This window comes from Rattus norvegicus, chromosome 10 (genome assembly GCF_036323735.1).
Source record: "Rattus norvegicus strain BN/NHsdMcwi chromosome 10, GRCr8, whole genome shotgun sequence".
NCBI classification, from domain to species: domain Eukaryota; kingdom Metazoa; phylum Chordata; class Mammalia; order Rodentia; family Muridae; genus Rattus; species Rattus norvegicus.
Window position 1 is genome coordinate 85,284,524 of NC_086028.1, and position 20,725 is coordinate 85,305,248.

Below are 20,725 nucleotides of genomic sequence, written 5' to 3' on the forward strand. Positions count from 1 at the left end.
TATTAACACCCACACAAAACACACCCAAGAGGGGTGGCAGAGACATAATTCTTCTTGATTATAAGGTAACATACCAGTCAAGTCAGGGAATATTGTCTCAACATACATTTCCCAGGAATGTATAAGACTCTTAGGATTCAATTACTTTCATGAGAGTGAAATGAGCCACTGACCACAATCTTTAACATTTAACAGGTTTCTGTTGCAGTAAAATTAAAAAAATGTTTCTTTTAACCTGCCGGTACCGTAGGGTCACATGGCACCTGTGGGATATTTTCATCTCAGTCAACAAAGTGTCTCACCACTAAGCTCCATCCCATATCACACTGCCAATGGCTACTCTCTGAACCTGGCAACAATCTCTCTACCTATCAAGTTCCCAAGGCAGGTTGCCACCATGCCAGACATATACATCCCAATTCCATGGTGGTCCAGTGTGTCCCCCCACCACACACTGTCTTGAACTCAATTAAATCATCACATGAAAGAACACACAACACAATAACCTTTGATCCAATTCATAAGATATAAATGTCCCCCTAAATAAGATATAGTTTTCTCATCTAGACATACAAAGCCCTGTACACATCCATCCCTTAAGAATAGTCATAACAACCTGTAGATGTGCAGAGAGAAATCTTAACATCCGCTGCCATGTTCTCTCTCAGCTGCTCCTCCTCTCTCTCCCGTCTTCTCCTCCTCTTAAACTTTACTCCCGCCCATCCTTCCTTCTTATCCAATGACAGGCCTCATTCTATCCTGTACCTGCCTTCACCTGCATAATGACATCAACCTACAGGTTTCAGCAGGAATGGAGATGGAGCCTATCAGAGCCCAGTAACTCACAGTTCTGGTTTATGAACTCAGGTCCGTGAGAACAGGCACATGATTGTATATATTGGCCCAGAAATGGCCTTGGAATGCCTCCACTGACTGATTAGATCCCTACAGAACTGCTGTAGTCAACAGAAGGAATGACACTCTGAAGTCTCTGGCTTTGATGCAGACACTATGCAAGACTGCTGCCACGCTGCTTGTTCTTTATGACTTGTAATAAGTCTCTCCTCCATGAAACCTTCTGATGCTGCCCACACCAGCCCTCCCTCAAAGCACCCTAGCACCATGGCAGCCTGTTCATGTGTTATAATAGTGCATATATCAGTTATAAACAGTTTTTATTCTGTACACTTTCCAGGGAATGATGAAGAAATAAAATTGTATATGTCAAAAGTGTATGTGATATTTTGATAGATGTATACACGATAAAATTATTACAACAACAAACTAGTTGATATCTTCACTGCATCCCATGAATTATTAGCATCTTGCGCTGAGAGTGTTTGGGATCTACTGCTTTATCAGACTTGAGTCTTGTGATGCAGTTCTGGTAACTATAGTTATTGTTGCTTTTCCATTAACTTACTCATCACACATAACTCAAACTTTATATGCTTTGATGAACACCTCCCCACTTCCCACGTCGCCTCATTTTACTCTGTCTGCTTCTGGAGTTTGACTATTTAATGAAGTATAAATGAGATCATGCATTATTTGCATTTCCATTTCTGGCTCACTTTGTTCTCACAGTTACCCAGTTTGCTTCCTATCATCATGAATGCCGGGATTTCTCATCCCTTCTCTTTGAAAGTACCACTATGTTACTAGTTCCTTTCATAAGATTATGAACATCTAGCCCCCATTCAGTTTGTTTTGACTTTTTGTGGCTCATGCGTTTGTAAGCTGTACATTTTAGACTTGAGTGATTTTATTTCTGTAAATCAACAATTGTACATTACACTTCTCTCATAGAATGCTTTTCACATCAGTATTACTGCCATAGTCTGCCTGGCATAGATCTTCCTATAAAATTCGGATCCCAGATTGCACAGTGAATTATCTAAAGAAGATAGGAATTGGTCTCAGACAACATATGCTCTTGCCACAGCCCAGGATTGTTGGTCAGTCCATAGTCAAAAACCAGTGAGAAAGAAGTTACTGGACTTTTAAAATAAACTTGAAAGTAAAATGAGAAATCTGGCTTGGGGGAAAAAACCCAAGTAATGATTTGGCAATTTTCTTTCCAGTAGAATTTAATGGACATATAAAAATTTTATTTTCTTTATTTGGACCACAGAAATACAAACATTTTTCTCAAATGAAAAAATAAATGCTAAAAATAAAGTTTACAAATGTTTATGATACCCATAAAGCATTTACAGGAACATAACCTATCACAAAGCGATCTGTATAAAAGGCGAGTTAAGTGCAATAGCAGAAGCCTGCTGTAGTGAACTAGTGTGACATATCAGGTCGTCTGACAGAAAGCCATGGCCATAGACGTGATAGTTCCATGTGGCATTGGCTTAAAAATGTTTTTAAGTAGTTGCTTGATATCATGATCCATGGGTGAATGCACACAGTAGCAGGTAACAGGTCAGAACAAGGCCAAGTGTAGTAGACAAAGGAAATGAAGATGTCTGATACTCAGACAACATGTTGGCTGGCCTGAGAGTAGTGGTCAGAGATGAAATTCAACAAGATGATGCACAGGAGGGTGGGTGACAACTGGTGGTCTGGCAAAAGACGGGATAGCAGCAGCTAGATTTATAGCAGCTGGACACACAGCAGCTGGGGCAGCATAGCTAGACACACACAGCAGCTGGAGTGTAGTACCTAAGGCAGCAACAGCTGGACACACAGCAGCTGGAGTGGCATAGCTGGACACACAGTAGCTGGGACAGCAACAGCTGGACATACAGTAGCTGGAGCAGTAACAGCTGGACACACAGCAACAGCGATTCGATGTTCCCAGTAAGTGTATGTTCTAGCCCAGTAGTGGCGGTACACACGTTTAATGACAGAAATTGGGAAGCAGAAGCAAGCAGATCTCTGACTTTAAGTCCAGCCTGATCTACAGAGCGAGTTACAGAACAGCCAGAGCTACACAGAGAAACCTTGTCTCAAAAAAAAATTAATATGTTCTGACTAATGCCCCATCTTCTCAGGAAGATGAAAGAGGGGTTGGCCTGACAATGGGCTTTACCTATCACAGACAAAAACTGACAGTTACAAGTTCATTACTGTGATAATCAAACATCTCCGAGGCAGAAATTCAACAGCCTTTTTAGCCTCAACTCCCCACTGCCCTTGCCATGAGGCACATTGCTTCCCATTCTAAATAGCGTTCCACTGGATCTGCCCTTTAGCTCTAAATGTCCGCATGGCTGCCTACCACATTGCTAGATCTCCCTTTTGATCCTCCACGATTTCTCTCATTGCCAGAAGAATAAGTCTTCCCATTCTAGAATATCTTAGCATTATACTGCTCTTTCCCTTAAGACAACTATTCTATTGGCTTTATTTTGATCAAGTATCTGTTTTCCAGTAGATGTGGCTTCAGACAGAACAAGTAAAGCCAGTGAAGTAGCTTCAAAAGGCATTCTGTTTTGTTCCCTGGGATAGGATCAAATCCACCCGAGTTTTAAAGGATTTTGCTGGATCTAAAATTATCCCAAAAGTACACACTCAAACACAACCTTTCAAACACAACCTAAGTCTTCCCTTCTTGCAACTTTTAAATTGTGTTTGATTACATTTTATTTGTTTGTGTGCAAGAGTGTCTATGTAGAGAGTACACCTGTGTGCCATTGCATGTGTGTGGAGGTCAGAGGACAACTTGAGGGAGTCCGTTCCCTTCTTCCTCCCTTCCACCATGTGGGTCCCAGTTTTGGCAGCAAGTACCTTTGCCCTTGGAGCCATCTTGCTGGCCCCTTTTGTGCAACTTTTTCCTTGCCTGCTATCTAAACTCTTCCTTCTAGTCCCTCCTGGAGTTATCCACACAGCCCACCTCTAGCTGAGAACATCCTTGCCTACTCATGACTCCCTTAACCCAGTGTCATTACTGTGAAGGTGACTGGAGAGTGGGAAGCAGTCCATTTGCTGCTGTATTTGTCCCAGGACTGCTGGTCTGTTGGCTCACGTTTCTCCTTTCATCATAAGAATGTGAACAATCCTTGGCTGCAGCCACTACCACCACCACCACCACCACTCCTCCTCCTCCTCCTCCTCCTCCTCCTCCTCCTCCTCCTCCTCCTCTTCCTCCTCCTCCTCTTCCTCCTCCTCCTTCTCCTTCCCTTCCTCTGCCTTCTCCTCCTCCTCTACTCCTCCTCCTCCTCTTCTTCCTCCTCTTCCCCTTCTTCCTCCTCCCCTTCCTCCTCCTCCCCCTCTTCCTCCTCCTCCTCCCCCTCCTTCTCTTCTTCTTCCTCCTCTTCCCCTTCTTCCTCCTCCCCTTCCTCCTCCTCCCCTTCCTCCTCCTCCCCTTCCTCCTCCTCCTGTTTTCTCTTTGTCTTTTGATCCTATGAGTTTGTGACTTGCATACTTCCCTCACTAGCTTTTAACTCACTTTTTTTATAAACATTTTAAAATCCTTCCATATAACCCTTCTCCAGAACAGAAGTTTTCTCCAATGCATCCCATCTGCTTGGGTTGTTCCTTCTATTCCTAAGCCCTTATTTCAAGAACTAAACCGTGAGTTCCTTGTAGGAAGCCACTGGTCTTCAGATGTCTTATTCTCCTCAGAGTTCAGTGGCCCTGTGAGCCTGCCTATCATTTTATGAATTGAAAGGAAAATTATTGTTAATTAAAAAACATAGGTCATGTTGTTTTGAAATATAGTCCTTTTTACAATATGGATGATAGATTATATGTGAAAAATCAGTTTTCTTTTCTGTTTTGAATTGATATATAAAATCATATATATTTTTGAGGTACTGTATGATGTTTTATACATGTATGCATGATACACTGTTTAAATCTGAGTTAATATATGTATACATCTTCAAATACTTACCATTTCCTGCTGGTGAAAACACCCAATATCCTTTGTTGTAGGTATTTTTGAAATGTAAAATATTAATCATCTATAGCCACTTTCCTATGCAATCGAACACTAGAACTATTTAATTTTTAAAGTTCTACTTATTTATTTAATGTATGTGGCGTTTTGCCTGCATGTTGGTCAGTATGCCACGTGCTTGCCTGGTGCCTATGGAGGCCACAGGAGGGTGTTGGATCTCCTGCTGTGAGTTGCCATGTGGGTGCTGGGAATTGAACTGGGGTCCTCTAAAGAGCAACCAGAGCTCTTAACCACTGAGCCATCTCTCCAGCCCTAGGACTCTTTTATCTCATTGTTTTATAGTGTGTTAACCAGACATTCTGTACCCATCCCTCTATTCTCTTCAGCATCTCAGAGCTACGTTTCTACTCTCAGCTTCTATGAGATGATTTCTTTTAGATACCACCTTTGAAAGATATCATGTATATTTTCTTTCTGCATCTGGCTGATTCTACATCATAACATCTTCCAATGCCCTTCAATTCTACGTTGTCACAAATTATAAGACTCCACTCATTTTATGGGCAAGCAGCATTCCATTATGTATGAGGAGTTTTATTGACCACGCATCAGTTGATAGACACAGGCTAATTCTGCTTCCCCGCCATTGTGAATAATCCTGCAATAAATGTGGGACTTTGCATACCTCTAACATAGTAGCAAAACCAGTTTCCTTCCTGGTCACAGCGACCCAAACAGTTTTTCACCTTGGAAGGAAGAGTACTAGAAAATAAACTCTCTTAAAATAAATGAAGAAAGATATACTCATATATATATTTCTGATATAAGGCAATATTTATTGAAGAAAGCTAACACAGAATGGTGAAGGCCGAGGGAAGGATGACAGTGGAGACTTGAGGGATGTGATTAGCTGCACCTAGCTGAGACAGCATGTAGAGGGGAGATCCTTGGGAAATATGAGCGGCATTCATTGTAGCACTCTTTTCTGCCAGTTTCTTATTGGTGTCATAACAACACAAATAGAAGCCATTTAATACATGGAAAAGTTAACATGGATGAGGTTAGATCATTGTGATTATGGCTGCCTCAGGGTTGGTAGTTTGAAAGGAAATTCAGCAAGAGGGGCCACAGGAAGTTGTACGGCAGCAAGTGGTCTGGCAGCAGACTGGACGGCAACAGCTGGACACTCCGCAACTGGGGCGGCAGGTAGTCTGGCAACAGACTGGACGGCAGCAGCTGGACACACCACAGCTAGGGCGACAGGTGGTCTGGCAACAGACTGGGCGGCAGCAGCTGGACACTCCACAGCTAGGGCGGCAGGTAGTCTGACAGCACACTGGGCGGCAGCAGCTGGACTGACAGCAGGTGGTCTGGCAGCAGACTGGGCGGCAGCAGCTGGACACTCCACAGCTAGGGCGGCAGGTGGTCTGACAGCACACTGGGCGGCAGCAGCTGGATACTCCACAGCTGGGGCGGCAAGTGGTCTGGCAACAGACTGGGCGGCAGCAGGTGGTCTGACAGCTGGGCCTGCAGCAGCTGGACACACAGCAGCTGGGGCGGCAGCAGGTGGTCCTGCAGCAGGTAGTCTGGCAGCAGCTTGGCTGGCAACAGCTCTCCTGGCAGGGACTTTGATCACAGCCCTGCTCAGAGCAGACAGAACCACAACAGGAGTTGACCATGATGTCAAAGGTAGAGTTCTGAGTAGATTTCCAGGAGAGTGAGTTTCTCAAGTATGTGAGTCTCTTTCTTCTCTGCTCTCTTTTATACCCTGATGCTGTTACCAGGGTAAGGGTCATTTCCTTGTTTTTGTTTCTCTTAATAGATAAACAGTTACTAAATTGGCTAATTATGGAAGACTCTATGTAAATGTTAGATGGAATGCATTCTTTTATTTCTCAGGGTCAGGGTTTATCAAATTCAGTCTTTTCTCTTGAATCACTTCTTTTGTTTCCTTATGTGTATCATCGAATTTCAAAAGTTCCTATTCTGACTCATCTGGCTGATAGTCATAAGATGACATAGCAAACTAAATCAAACATCCCAAGTGTCACCATGAAGCCTCATACTAACCTGCAGTGGGTCTGTGCCTCTTGTATCTAAAGACACTTTGAAAAATAAACTGTTAAAGTACTAGAAGAAAGTTTGAACTAAGATTCTGTGGGGATAATGAATCTGTGACATGGGCATGAGGACCATCCCATATTGATATTTCTCAAGAAGAGAATTTGGAATGGCCACACATATAGGAAGGAAGACAGGGATACTTATGACTTTCCTCAATTTCTCGAGAATAGTTAGGGTAAATGATGTTCTCATACCTCAGTTTTTCTGAAGACAATGAATGGTGTGTTTTAGACAGTCATGAACATGCTGGGCTATGAAACAGGCTTCTCTGCTGAACTTCAAACTTATAACTCTATTATTGTATTGTATTGTTTGTATTTTTATTGTATATTGTTTGTACTGTTATACTATATTATATAACAAATTTGCATCATTACAAAGGAGCTGCAGTAACAAAAATGAACTTTTTGTATACTCAATTCCTTGGCTGTCTCGGGTTCCTACTTTCTCCATTCATTTCTTAAGGTATTTTCTGGTGGTGTTGTCTAGCTTCAATGTGTTGGGGTAGAAGAAAAACTTCATATTATTTCTACTGTTGAGATCTTCATTGTAGTCTGGTAGCATATATAAATAGTCTAAATACATATGAAGGCTATGGAAATACAATTTGTTAGGCATGAAATGGGATAGACAGTAACCAGACATTGCATCTAAGCTGATAGTGATTCTATTCAAATGTTCTATATCTCCAGTCTTCATCTTGAAAGAATCATTCACAAAGAAAACTTTCTGAGAGTCTGAGTCTAGGTTGGCGTTTTATCATTCTTTCATGGGTTTATCATGGCTATTTTGAAACTAAGTCAAGCACTTATAAAAAAAAACATTAAGGGTTGACCTTTCAGAGATGTGAAAACTGTTTTGCAAGGAAGTCATTGTCAAAGTTAAAGCTAGTCCCCATGTGTAGCCTTAGCATGTTGACTGGATCTGATTGAGCCAAATGCCATGATCATTTATTTCTTTGGAGGAAACCATCTTTCTCCATACAAAGGAAGGAAAGCGATACAGGAGACTATTTCTTCCACTTTTTGGGTAATAATTCTTTTCATTAAAATATGAATATTTATCTGTCATCTAGTTATCTCCTAGTTTGTCTTGGCTTCTACACACTTGCATGTAAATACATGAAAAAAATTAAGAGTTAATATTTCAATCTGCCTCCTATAATAAAAATGTTATATACCAGTTATTTTCTTTGTTCATGTGACAGCAACCCAAGCTTTTCTCCAAACACATTGATGGTCAGACATGCTTGATGACCACAAATATTTATGATATTAAGAGGGTAGGTATTTACTGGGACACACTCACTCTATCATGTATGATTGCTTAAAAAGTCCAAGGCATGCCTGGGATGTTGATATTATGAACCTAGTCAATAAAGTCACATGAAACTTGGTCATGTGAGAATGCCACAGTAATAGACATGGAATTTATCGCTTATGTGTTTTATAGTTTAAATAGTTGCTTGCAAAAATTAATTCTTAGATCAAGTATAGTGGCATATTCCTATGTAAGCACTTAGGAAGCAGAGGCAGGAAAATCAGGAGTTCAAGGCCAGACTCAGCTAAATAAGTCTAGCCTAGGATACATGAGACCCCATCTCAAAGAACCAAAACAAAACAATATAAAAATAAAAGCATCACCAATGGTGTGACAGAATGCTAGCTCAGTTCACGCACAGGGGTAATGACAAAACCATGAAAATGGTGGTTCACTGGCAACGTGGTAGTTCCCCAGGACTGATGGATAGCAACAATGGGAAACTGGGTGACAGCAAGCAATCTAACAACACATGTTCTGCCAACATCAGGGGTGGCACAGAATTCTCAGCAGAGGCTTTGGCCATACATAGTCCTGGTCAAAGCAGTTGAAACAATATGCGGTGACCAGGGTGTCCTGAGTGGAGACTCTGTGTAGCTCTCCAGGGACATAAGATTGACATAAGATTGTGGAGGTCAGCATTCTGCAGTCGAGTTAGCATCATTGTGTTTGTAATTGTCGTCTGACTATGACCTTCCCAGACATTCTGATCTTGACATGCTGTCTACACAATTAAATTTGCCTTTTAAAGGGATGTTTTGCATGATGTTCATTGAATAAGCTCTTCATTGAAGAAGTATGAGGCCCTTTTCAATTGCAGAAGCACCTTCATCCAATGCCTCTTGTAGTTTTTTTTTTTATGTGTCTCATTGTTGTACTAAGCAGTTGTTCCTCTTCCTCCAACCATTGAACTCTCTGTCCATGGGTGAGACAGGGGAACACAATCTCTTCAGTTTGGATGATACTTAAAGTAGGTGTAATTATGGCTACATCAGGGCTAGAGAGATGGCTCAGTGGTTAAGAGCACTGACTGCTCTTCCAGAGGTCCTGAGTTCAATCCCCAGCAACCACATGGTGGCTCATAGCTATCTGTAATGGGATCTGATGCCCTCTTCTGGTGTGTCTGATGAGAGAGACGGTGTACTCATATACATAAAATAAATGAATAAATCTTTAAAAAAAACTTTGAAAACATGGATACATCAGATACAAAAGTCGGACCTCAGTGTATAATAGCAAAACATATTGATATAAAAATCAGTATGGCAAAGTTGAAAATTATGAAGATATAAGACTGGTGGAAGATACATTGTTTCAAATTTAACGTTTAAAATAAAAGTATTCATTTTACTTCTTTTCCACATCAATTTTTCATCTGTCAGTCCTGTCACAAACTACAGTTACTGCAACTCTTAAAGCTAATAAACCTTAAATTCTCCTTTATTCTATGCTAGGAAACAGTTCATGAGAGATCCAATAGAGACGATTACTGGCAATGAAAAACTTCTCCCCTCAGAAGCCCCACCTCCACATGAGTCACCAGGACCCAAAGCATGCTGCTCCTCTTACTGCCAGCCCAACTACTGCCACCCATCGGAGACCAGCCTACATGGCCAGTGGCTTCAGCACACCTGCCCTCAATTCTGTTGCAGCTCTTGCTGGCCGTGCAGCCACTGCCCACCTTCCTGCTGACCGATGTCTTCAATAGTTGTGAACAATTCATGTTCCCATGGCAAACTTGCTCCCTAAGTTTTGCTTAGAACAGCATGCTATCATCGAAATGAGCTTCAACTTCTTTCTACAGTATCTGAAAGACCACTGAGAGGGTGTTCAGCTTCACCCTGAATTTATTCCTTATTCTTCACTGGTCAGCCTAACACATTGGCTAATCCAACAATGGCTATTTATGAACAGAAGGTCCAAGAATCCAGTATTTCTTTACTCCACGAAGCTGGACATTTCCACTGGTCTTCAGTATATGCTAGAACCCGAAATAAGCAGTCTTTAATGCCAGTGAAGAAACGGACTTGCTAGCTAGCAAGAGTGAGAGCAAGCTGGCAGAGAGCAAGCTTCCCTCTTCTGTCCTTCACATAGGACAAGTGTGGTCTAGATTAAAGGTGGATATCCCCACCTCAAAAGATCTGTGTTAGAGGCTTATTTTTCCACCTCAAAGATCCATAGTAGAAGTGGGTCTTTCTACTTTAAATTACTTAAGAAGATTCCACACAGTTGGGCCTTGGTCTTTAGTTAATTCCAGATTATCCAAGGTGACAACCAAGGATAGTCCTCACAAGTCCAGCCCTTGTCCATTTGATACACAATCATATCTCTTCTGGTTGTCCTTAATTTTCATATGAAAGCAATAAGAAGGTCATAATTGCCCCTAAATATTACAACTATCCCATGTCAATCACAAATGCATTATATATTTAACCAGGTCATTGGTGGTCCAAGAAGGTTTTTATTTTTTGTTTTATTCTGCAGTGGGTTGTATTAAATATAGACTCACAATGGATCTTGAGTTAAAACATGTGTCTATTGAGATCTCAGCCTTAAATGGGATACCTGGCCCACCCCACCCCACACTCCACCCAGGCTCAGGGAGCTTTGCAGAATAGGAGGTAGAAATAATATCAGTGTTGGACGATGAGGAAACATACAGTAAAAGACAAGATCTACTGGACGTGATGTGGCTGTCACACTCATGAATTCACAGGACCCATGATTACCTACACAAAACTGGATCAGTCAATGATCCATCATGGCTGGGCAAAGTCTATGAGACCCAGCCCCTCCCTGAAGAGCTCTCCACAGGTAATGGTTGGTGAGAGGCGTAGTGGTGTGGCCACTGTTAAGTTGCCCTTGCAATTAGTCCCACCCCCGCACATACAAGCATACTTAATGAGATGTAGTATCCCACAAAACAGACATAGAAGTAGAAGGGGAGACATTGAGAAGAGTAAAGGGGGTTGGTGAGAGTGGAGAGGGATAAAGAGAAAATGAATATCACCAAAGTAACCTCAGAGATGTATGAAATTGTGAAAGAACTATGGAATGAAGATAAGGAAGCTATCCCATCAGACCTTGCACCGTGACTTTTGGATGACTATGAATGGGTCTGGACTGCACTGAGAGCAACAGAAGCTCTGAACCGTTGGGGGTAGTTGGTCAATTCCTTGTCTGGGTAGACGGTGATGCATTGTCTTTACATTCTCAATAGTATACAGGGATACACCTCACTTCTCAGCTGTATAGACTTCTTGACACTGGGAAAATCATTACTGGAAGGCAAATCGGAAGAATTTGTGATGGTTGTATTAATCTGGCTGCAAGCAACCATAAAACGGTGTTTGTCCGAACACTCGTCTAAGTCGGAAATTGTAAGGGACAAAGATATTAAAGCTGTGAAACATCAATTAAGTCAGTTATGGAGAGAGGTAAGCCATCGTATATTAGTTCAAGTACATACTGGTAATAGAACAAAAGTCATGGATATTTATTTATTATAATTGCATCCACAGGTATCATTTTCTAATGAGTAGTCCATTATTCGAAACATCGCTGGCTTCTATATTTCTGAAAGTTGGTCTGTGCTGGGAACTGTGGACTATGGAAGGAATCAAACCATCTTATTTTTGTTTTAAAAGCCACACAACAAAATTGCTAATGAAATACTAATGATCTACTTCACACTGAAATGGAACAATATCCCGAAAGAGGCTATCTGGCTTCGGAGGCAAACGTACACTCTAAAGACCATGTTCTGCATGCACACCTTATGTGGCCATTTAGCAGCACTGTTTAGGAACTATTGGGTCTTAATGCAATCTTACACAGGAATATCATTTATAGTATGCAAACCTGAGACAGGATTATTGCTAGGAACAGCCATGACAAATTATCCATTTTCATTGTGTTTTATAAACAACAACAACAAAAAAAAAAAAAAAACACTGAAATGTGTGCAGCTAATTTCTTCTGTGGCAAACACTGAAAGTTTAAAACATCAAAGTAAACAATTAATATTAAAATTTTGTCCACACTCTAAAAAAGACACAAAACAAACTAAACAAACAAACAAAAAACCATTAGTGTTAAAGCTGATGTAGTAAGGAGGAATTGGCTTCTCATTTCAGGAAAAGATTTTAATTATTTACCAATTAGGAAAGTAAACATATGTTACTAAGGGAAAATTCAAGATGCTTAAGCAATATCTTCCTTGAAGTGGGAAAATTAGCATAAACAATGACACACACAAGTTCTGTTCATTGGCCCAAACTTTGGGGCATCATATATAAAAGGCTCAATAACAAAGAAAAAAAAACAGATTTTTAGGAAACTCATCTCCTGAATAGAAACTCCTCCTTCCACATTTTGCACCATGACCAACTCCTGTTGCTCCCCTTGCTGTCAGCCCACCTGCTGCAGAACCACCTGCTGCAGGACCACCTGCTGGAGACCAAGCTGTGTGACCAGCTGCTGCCAGCCCTGCTGCCAGCCCAGTTGCTGTGGCTCCAGCTGCTGCCAGCCTTGCTGTCAAACCACCTGCTGCAGGACTTGCTTCCAACCAAGCTGTGTGAGCAGCTGCTGCAGCACACCCTGCTGCCAGCCTTGCTGCTGTGTGTCTAGCTGCTGCCAGCCCTGCTGCCAGCCCAGCTGCTGTCAGTCCAGCTGCTGCCAGCCCAGCTGCTGTCAATCCAGCTGCTGCCAGCCCAGGTGCTGTATCTCCAGCTGCTGCCAGCCCTGCTGCCAGCCCAGCTGCTGTCAGTCCAGCTGCTGCCAGCCCAGCTGCTGTCAATCCAGCTGCTGCCAGCCCAGGTGCTGTATCTCCAGCTGCTGCCAGCCCTGCTGCAGGCCCAGCTGCTGCCAGCCCTGCTGCCAGTCCAGCTGCTGTCAATCCAGCTGCTGCCAGCCCAGGTGCTGTATCTCCAGCTGCTGCCAGCCCTGCTGCCAGTCCAGCTGCTGTCAGCCCAGCTGCTGCAAGCCCTGCTGCAAGCCCTTCTGCCTCAACCTGTGCTGCGAGCCAGCCTGCTCTGGACCTGTGACCTGCACCAGGACTTGCTACCAGCCCACAAGTGTCTGTGTGCCTGGCTGCCTGTCCCAAGGCTGTGGGTCCAGCTGCTGTGAGCCATGCGGTTGTTGATCAAATTACCACAGACCCACTATCTGCATAAACCAGCTTTCTACTATCAAACCTACCTGATGGACACAATAAACCAAACTCAGTGTTATTCCTTTTAAAGTGATCTTTACACTGTCTAACCATCAGTCATCTCGCTAACAGATTAGTGTGTTTGGTTATAAGAACAGCTTTATCTAGTGCTTTTCTTCATGTTCCTCTGGTTCTTAGTCAAAGCTATCTGTTATTGACCTAGATGCACAGCCTTAGCCTTGGAAAAATCACTTATTTCATTTTCTATTTACAGAAGCTTTATAAAATCAAAAGAAAGAAAGCACTCATATCTTTCCAGTATTAGTCACCCTTTCGTTTCCATGTGTTTAGAATTACCATGACTCATCATGTGACTCGTTTGTAAAATCAGCATTATCTAGGGCTTACTAATAAAGTTATCTTTACTCAATTGTCTTTTGAATTGTGTTGTGTTTCTGTGTGCTGCTTGTCATATTATGCTGCATCTGAGCCACTTGGGCAGAGACAACACATGGGATGTACCTCAAGATAGAACGTGTCATCCAGAGAGCTGGACTTCCTGGCTGTAGGTCTGCAGTGATAGTGGGCATGGCTTAATGGAACACAGTGCTGGCACTGAGCACTGGGAAGCTGTGCATCTCACAATCCTCCCTGTCATGATCCATTTTCATATATATATATGTATGTATATATATATGTATATGTGTGTATGTGTATACATATATGTGTGTATGTATGTATGTGTGTGTATATATGTATATATAATTTTTATTGGTTCTTCATGAATTTCACATTATGTAATCCAATCCCACTCATCTCCTTGTGCCCTTGTGCGCTTGTGCCCTTGCACCCTCCCTCCACTGTTGCAAACTCCCCCATTAAAAAAAACACATAGCGGAAGCTATAGACACAGTGACACAGTGTGTCCCACAGTCTACTCTTTTGCCCACACTTTGCTTGCAAATGTCCATTGCAATGAGTTGTTGGTCTGGCTCAAGGCCTCTGGCTCGTGCTACACTATCAATATTGGACCTTCACTGAGGCGACTCTCCTTAGATATCCTATTGTTGCCCGGTGTGATGGAGATCCTGTAGCTTTGGATCTGTAGGACTGGCCAACTTCAAGTGTTCCAGCAGTTCATCGAGGGGGTAGATGTTGGGGTGGGCCAACTCAAAGCCCTGGATCTGGACCTGAGAGGTATCTGAGAGGTTCAGCCACCAGCTCTCCCACGCCCACCTCGCTGGGGTGAGCTCTCCATCTAGCTGATTCAACACTGCAGCCAGCAAGGCAGAGTCAGCTCTCCCACTCTCATGCCCTATGGGCTGGCTCATCCAAAGCCATGCCACCAGGGCCAGTTTTACTTGCTACCCAGGTGAGGTACAGAGCAAGCTCTCCAGAGTACTGCACCCAATGTGGGACGGGGCCAGTTCTCTGGCCTGCCATTGGTGGTGAGGGATGAAGAGGGGGAGGAAGCATCTCTCTCTTCTCTACACCACTGCAGGGCAGACAAGTTGTGGGGCCAGCTCTCTATGTTCCTGCCCTCAGAGCCAGCTCACTTGCACCACCACTGTAAGTTTCAGCTCTCCTGTGCAGTCCAGATGAGTTGCAGGGCCTGCTCTCCTGGGTGCTATAGCAGATAAGGGGCTGGGAGAATTCTCCTGCTCTCATGACCACTGGGCCAACTCTCCCATCTGCGACAGATGGTGAAGGGGGAAGGTTGGAGGGCATTTCTTCCTCACCCATGCCATGACACAGAACACAAGAGGCAGGACGCGCTCTCCTACACTCATGGAACTAGCTCACCCATAAACCCCACAACCAGAGACAGCTCTACTGTGCTATACAAGTGAAGTACAGGCCTGGCTTTCCCTAGTGATGCAGCAGGTGAAGGGTAGGGCCAGCTGTCCAGCTCTGATGACCTGAGGGCTAGCTCTTCTGCCTGCCGCAAGTGGCAAGGGGCAAGGAGGAGAGGAAGGTATCTCTGTCTCACCCATGCACAGGATATGAGTGTCAGGGCTAGTTCCCCCACACTCATACCCTCAGAGCTGCCCCACTGGCAACTCTTGCAACCAGCGGCCAGTTCTACTGGAGCTCCTGGGCAATGTGAGGGGCTGCTCTCCCGAGTACTGCTAGTGGTGTGTGTATGGTGACAGGGGGTGGTCAGCTCTCCTGCCTTCACAACCTCTCCCATGATGCCCAGGCAAGAGGCGGGGCCAGGTTCTACACAGCTCTCAGACATCAACATAGCCCCTGGTACTGGTGGCAGCCCACACCAAGGACATCTGCCTGAATTTTGGTGATAGCCCTCAGTGTAAATACAGGCCAGGACCTGATCACAGTCATAGGTGGCATCATAGGCTACTCACATCGGGCTGTTCCTCACTACCCTCAAGTCTCCGGTTCTGCCTCTCTTCATTGTGGACACATCCTTCTGCTTCTCTTTCTCTTCCATTTCTCCACAACTTACTTGCTCCTCTTAGAAGTGTCTGGGATCTCTGGATATCTACGGTCATCTCAGGCGTGGTCCTAGGAGTGCTATGCCCCACCCATGCAGTGTGGCACTGGACAGAAGTCATCTCAGGCATAGTCTGTCCACTCAGGCCTTCATGACAAGACTGTTGGTTATCTTAGGCTAGCTTCCTATCTGGGTCCCCTGGTGCAGGACTTAGTGGTTGTCCCAGGCTCCCTCCATGCCTGGGCCCAATTACCTTTGCTTAACAAAAACCTCCCTCAGTTTACCCTAACACCTTAGTAACCAGTAAGCATTGAGCAAAAGAGCTAGTTTTAGAGGCCTAGATAGCCCTGTAAACCATTTATTCCCTTGACTAAAAAAGCCATTGGTGATGACTTCTAAGTATTTTTCAACCACAGTGTACTTGCTACTGTCCCAGGCTTTTAAAAACTTTTTTCACAGTGTGTGTGTGTAGCGGGGAGGCATGGATCAGAGGACCAATTATGAGAGTTTTTTCCCCTTCCACCTTGTGTTTCTTGGGCTTCAAACTCAGGCTTGGAGTAGGCACCTTTTCCTGCTGACCCATCTCAGGATTTTGATGTGAGATCATCTAGAAATTGTTGATCTCTTAGAAATTGCATAATTTTTGCCCCCCCCCATTCTTATGGTTACCAGTACAAATGGCCACCTGGGGGAAAGTTAATTTGTGATAAAACTAGTGAGAAAAAAAGTAAATTTTTCAATATCTTGAATGAAAGGGGTCAATAATCTATGCGTTTCCAGAGACTGTTCTGTAAGCTGAGATAGAGAGTGCTTAAAGTAGTCTCTATTGCACATAATCTACAAAAATATTACCCAGGTGGACTAAAGACTTAAAAAACCTTGAAACTCAACCAAGTGGTGATGGCACCTGCCTTTAATTCCAGTACTCAGGAGGAAGAGAAAGGTAGATCTCTGAGTTCAAGACCAGGCTGGTCTACAGAGCCAGGAGGCAGGACAGCCAGGGCTACACCCTGTCTCAGAAAACAAATCACCCATGAATCTCTTATAAAAATATAGACAAACATCTCTTAGATCTTGAAGAAACACTCTTTTTCTCCATCTTTATTAAATTGGATATTTCTTATTTACATTTCAATTGTTATTGGCTTTCCTGGTTTCCAGGCAAACATCCCCCTAATCCCTCCCCCTCCCCTTCTGTATGGGTGTTCCTCTCCCCATCCTCCTCCCATTAGCGCCCTCCCCCCAACAATCCCATTCACTGGGGGTTCAGTCTTAGCAGGACCCAGGGCTTCCCCTTCCACTGGTGCTCTTACTAGGATATTCATTGCTACCTATGAGGTCAGAGTCCAGGGTCAGTCCATGTATAGTCTTTAGGTAGTGACTTAGTCCCTGGAAGCTCTGGTTGGTTGGCATTGTTGCTCATATGGGGTCTCAAGCCCCTTCAAGCTCTTTCAGTCCTTTCTCTGATTCCTTCAATGGGGGTCCTATTCTCAGTTCAGTGCTTTGCTGCTGGCATTCGCCTATGTATTTGCTGTATTCTGGCTGTGTCTCTCAGGAGAGATCTACATCTGGTTCCTGTCAGCCTGCACTTCTTTGCTTCATCCATCTTGTCTAATTGGATGGCTGTATATGTATGGGCCACATGTGGGGCAGGCTCTGAATGGGTGTTCCTTCAGCCTCTGGAAGAAACACTTTTAATACTTTTAAACACTTTTCGGAGCTGGGGACCGAACCCAGGGCCTTGCGCTTGTTAGGCAAGCGCTCTACCACTGAGCTAAATTCCCAACCCCGGAAGAAACACTTTTTAATTAATTAATTTACACTGTTTTCCCTCCCTCCTCCCCCCCAGTCCTTCTGCCCCCACCTTACCTCCCCCACATCTGCTCCTCCTTGGCCTCTCAACTTGCAGTAAGCCAAGGTGCATCTTCTCCTATTGCAGTTAGACAAGGCAACTAAGTAGGGAGAAAAAGTCCCAAAGGCAGGCAACAGGGTCAAAGACAGTCCCTGCTTCCACTGTTAGGAGTCCCACATGAAGACCGAGCTACACAACTGTTACATTGTGCAGAGGGATTAGGTCAGTCCCATGCAGGCTCCCTGGTTGGTGGGTCAGTCTCTGTGAGCCCCTGTGGACCCAGGTTAGTTGATTCTGTGGATTTTCCTGTGGTGTTCTTCACCCCTCTGGTTCTTACAATGAGGAAGGACAAGAGTTCATCTCCAGGAAAAGCAGTCAATTTGACCGCTAACATGTAGAACCTACAATCACCTGAGACAAAAACAGAAAACTGAAAACACACGTTATAAATTATGTGGTATTTAAGAAACACAGAAATAAATATATATGACAAAAATATAAAGAAATGATCTGCGTAGACTAGGAAAGCACAAATATGAAGACTAAAGTGAGGAGACCTCTTGTTTCCATTTTAACAGATCCACGTTTTCATGACTCACCTAACCCGTGGAGGCTTCTCTCTCTTCCTCTACCTTCTTCTCGTAGTTCTCCTCTGACACCAAACCCAGGAATCCTAAACCCCACCTATATCTCTTCTGCCCAGCTATTGGCTGTTGGCATCTTTATTTACCAATCAGAAATACCTTGGGGGCAGGGTCACTTGGGTCAACCTGCAGACTCCAGGTCTTGGGGACCGCATTTAGTATTACAATAGACGACAAGACCAAACCTCAATAGGCCAAGCCCTCCCTGCCCCTCCGCCCAGGGCTCAGGCTCCCTCCATGCTGTTCCTAATAAACACGATGAGGCTCTGAGTTGTTGTGTAGTTGGTACACACCATCAGAGCAAGCACAGGCCACTGGATCGCATCTTCACTGTATGTGTCTGTTCTTCCTTCCTTCCCAATCACCCCAGCCAGGTGAAGACACAGAACATGGCACAGTTTGCTTGAGTCCTTGTTCTTTGGCACTACTGAGCATCTTTAGACAGTTCTCAACACATAATGTTCAATTCATGCAGTCAGCCCTCTATCTGTGGCTTCACCACCAATATATTTCATCCATTCAAGACTATTTTTGAAGTTGTCCTGTTGCTCAACCTTGGAATCTGTCACTTGGTAGCCAAGCATCCGTTGATAATCATCCAAAGCTATCCCTTCTTTGAAAGTTGGGTAGAAAGGAATGGAGTAGGGACACTGCTTGTGGAGATGAGCAGGAATAAGGTATCCCACTTTGGGGTGGAGCGTTCAGATACCAGATGCCACCACTGCAATGTGGAAGGCTGCTTCTGGGTGAGAGGCCACTTCCCCGTCCCCATTGTTTCATTAATTTCTCTGCCAGTTTGTACTGGACAAAGTCCAGCCCCTGAGGGTGAAGAGTGACAGACACGGAATGCCCACCAGATTGGACAGGCTTTCCAGAGAGCAGGCTGTGGATCTTGTCAAAAGACCTCCTTGAGCTTTGAACCTGTGCTCAAGGAGGTTCACTGGGATGGTGGCTGCCTTCTGCAAGTCCATCTTTATCCTTTTGATCTGACTGTCCTTGCTGCTGGTCAGGTCCTCAAAGGTCAACTCACATTTGGCAGAAGCATCCTGAATTGCAGGTAGGTACCACTGCATCGTACTATCTTGTACCTTCACCTGCAGGTCTTCATTCTGCGTCCCTGCTGGGTTTGGGCTCCTCTTCCTCCTCCTCCTCCTCCTCCTCCTCCTCCTCCTCCTCCCCCCCCCTCCTCCTCCTCTTCCTCCTCCTCTTCCTCCAAGTCTCTGGTGATCTCCTGCTCCAAACTGGAGAGGAGGTCCCTAATTTCCTGCAGGGCTCCCTCAGCCTCAGCTTGGTTCTCTGCTGTGGGATAGCCACTGTCGAAGGTGGTGGGAAGGATTCTGGAGATGAAGCCACACAGCTGGTTGCCCCGGGTCTGGAAGGCAGCCAGGTCCACATTCAGTATGTCTTTGTGTGGCTGACTGGAGGCATCCAGCTGCCAGGTTGAGCTGCAGAACCTCCTCTTGCAGGGTGTACAGGCTGCACAGACGGACCTGGCCTTCCTCCTTCCAAAGTTGCTCCTGCTCTGCCTGCTCTTGAGCTGCTGCTGTTCTGGTTCTCTCTTTAGGGTGAGAACCTTGGCATCTGTGGCCATGCTCAGCTTTCAGCTTCTCCTGATGGCCCAGGGCTTCTCTGGTACTCTACTCCATCACTTCCTGTAAATCCCGGAACTCCTTCTGCAGCTTCTGCTTCTTCAGCTCATCAAACCTCTTTAGCCATTCAGATGCCATCTCTGAGAGGGCTCACACCTTCCTCTCTTGCTTCTCTGGCCACTGCCTCAGGCCCTTTGTTGCTCTCCTGCACCCAACTCGTACATTCGGATGCAACCTTCCACTTTGATGGCCCGAGAGGACTGAAATGCCATAGGTTCTGTGAACGGGGACTCACGTGTGCTCTGGGTTCCATTTGCTGTTGAGAGTGAGGGGCTCTGTTGGGTACTTCTGCCAGGAGACTTAAGTAGTAATGATTGGTAGAAGCCTGAAACAGATCCAGAGGACAGTGAATTATCAGAGGAAGGAGCCTACTCTAGCGTGTGGCGTGAGGTGTTGGGTGGGATGTGATCTACCACCCATGCAGAGTAAGAAGATAGTTTGGGAAGAGACCTGCCTTCTTCTCGTAGCTCATCATCCCCTTGCGGTTGTCGTGCAGGTGGCCTGTGCTAGAATTGCAGAGCGCTCTCAGGGTTTCCCAGCAACAACCATCCCATGGCATTGACCTGTGAACAAACAACTGTCCTGAATACATTATTCTATGAAAAACCCAGTGGGATAATTACATAAATCACATTTATATTTTACAAGATGCGGCTGAGGTCAACTCAGTGGTA

The 20,725-nt window shown here is 44.5% G+C and overlaps 2 protein-coding genes and 1 pseudogene across 4 annotated transcripts; 1 reads left to right on the forward strand and 2 right to left on the reverse strand.

Annotated features, from left to right (window-relative positions):
* Nucleotides 1-5,728: 5,728 nt before the first annotated feature.
* Nucleotides 5,729-6,562, reverse strand: LOC134478810 (keratin-associated protein 4-3-like). The gene has a single exon (XM_577126.4). The coding sequence runs from the start codon at nt 6,532-6,534 to the stop codon at nt 5,968-5,970; it is 567 nt and encodes a 188-aa protein (XP_577126.1). The 5' UTR covers nt 6,535-6,562; the 3' UTR covers nt 5,729-5,967.
* Nucleotides 6,563-12,665: 6,103 nt separating this feature from the next.
* On the forward strand, nt 12,666-13,442 carry Krtap9-1 (keratin associated protein 9-1). Of its 3 annotated transcripts, none has more exons than XM_039087846.2 (2): nt 12,666-13,015; nt 13,187-13,442. In XM_039087846.2, the coding sequence occupies exons 1-2, from the start codon at nt 12,681-12,683 to the stop codon at nt 13,440-13,442; spliced, it is 591 nt and encodes a 196-aa protein (XP_038943774.1). In that variant the 5' UTR covers nt 12,666-12,680. The 3 variants fall into 3 exon arrangements, with proteins under 3 accessions (XP_038943774.1, XP_001056707.3, XP_006247514.1); XM_001056707.6 differs by having other exon boundaries at nt 13,202-13,442; XM_006247452.4 differs by having other exon boundaries at nt 13,217-13,442.
* A 5,427-nt stretch (nt 13,443-18,869) lies between these two features.
* On the reverse strand, nt 18,870-20,610 carry Gle1-ps5 (GLE1 RNA export mediator, pseudogene 5; annotated as a pseudogene).
* Between the last annotated feature and the right edge of the window lie 115 nt (nt 20,611-20,725).

Excerpts from the sequence above, each read along its gene's own strand:
- LOC134478810 (XM_577126.4), bottom strand. The coding sequence starts at position 6,534 with ATGGTCAACTCCTGTTGTGGTTCTGTCTGCTCTGAGCAGGGCTGTGAT.
- Krtap9-1 (XM_039087846.2), top strand. The coding sequence starts at position 12,681 with ATGACCAACTCCTGTTGCTCCCCTTGCTGTCAGCCCACCTGCTGCAGA. Across the intron at positions 13,016-13,186 it reads TCCAGCTGCTGCCAGCCCAG|CTGCTGTCAATCCAGCTGCT; the intron begins GTGCTGTATCTC and ends CTGCCAGTCCAG.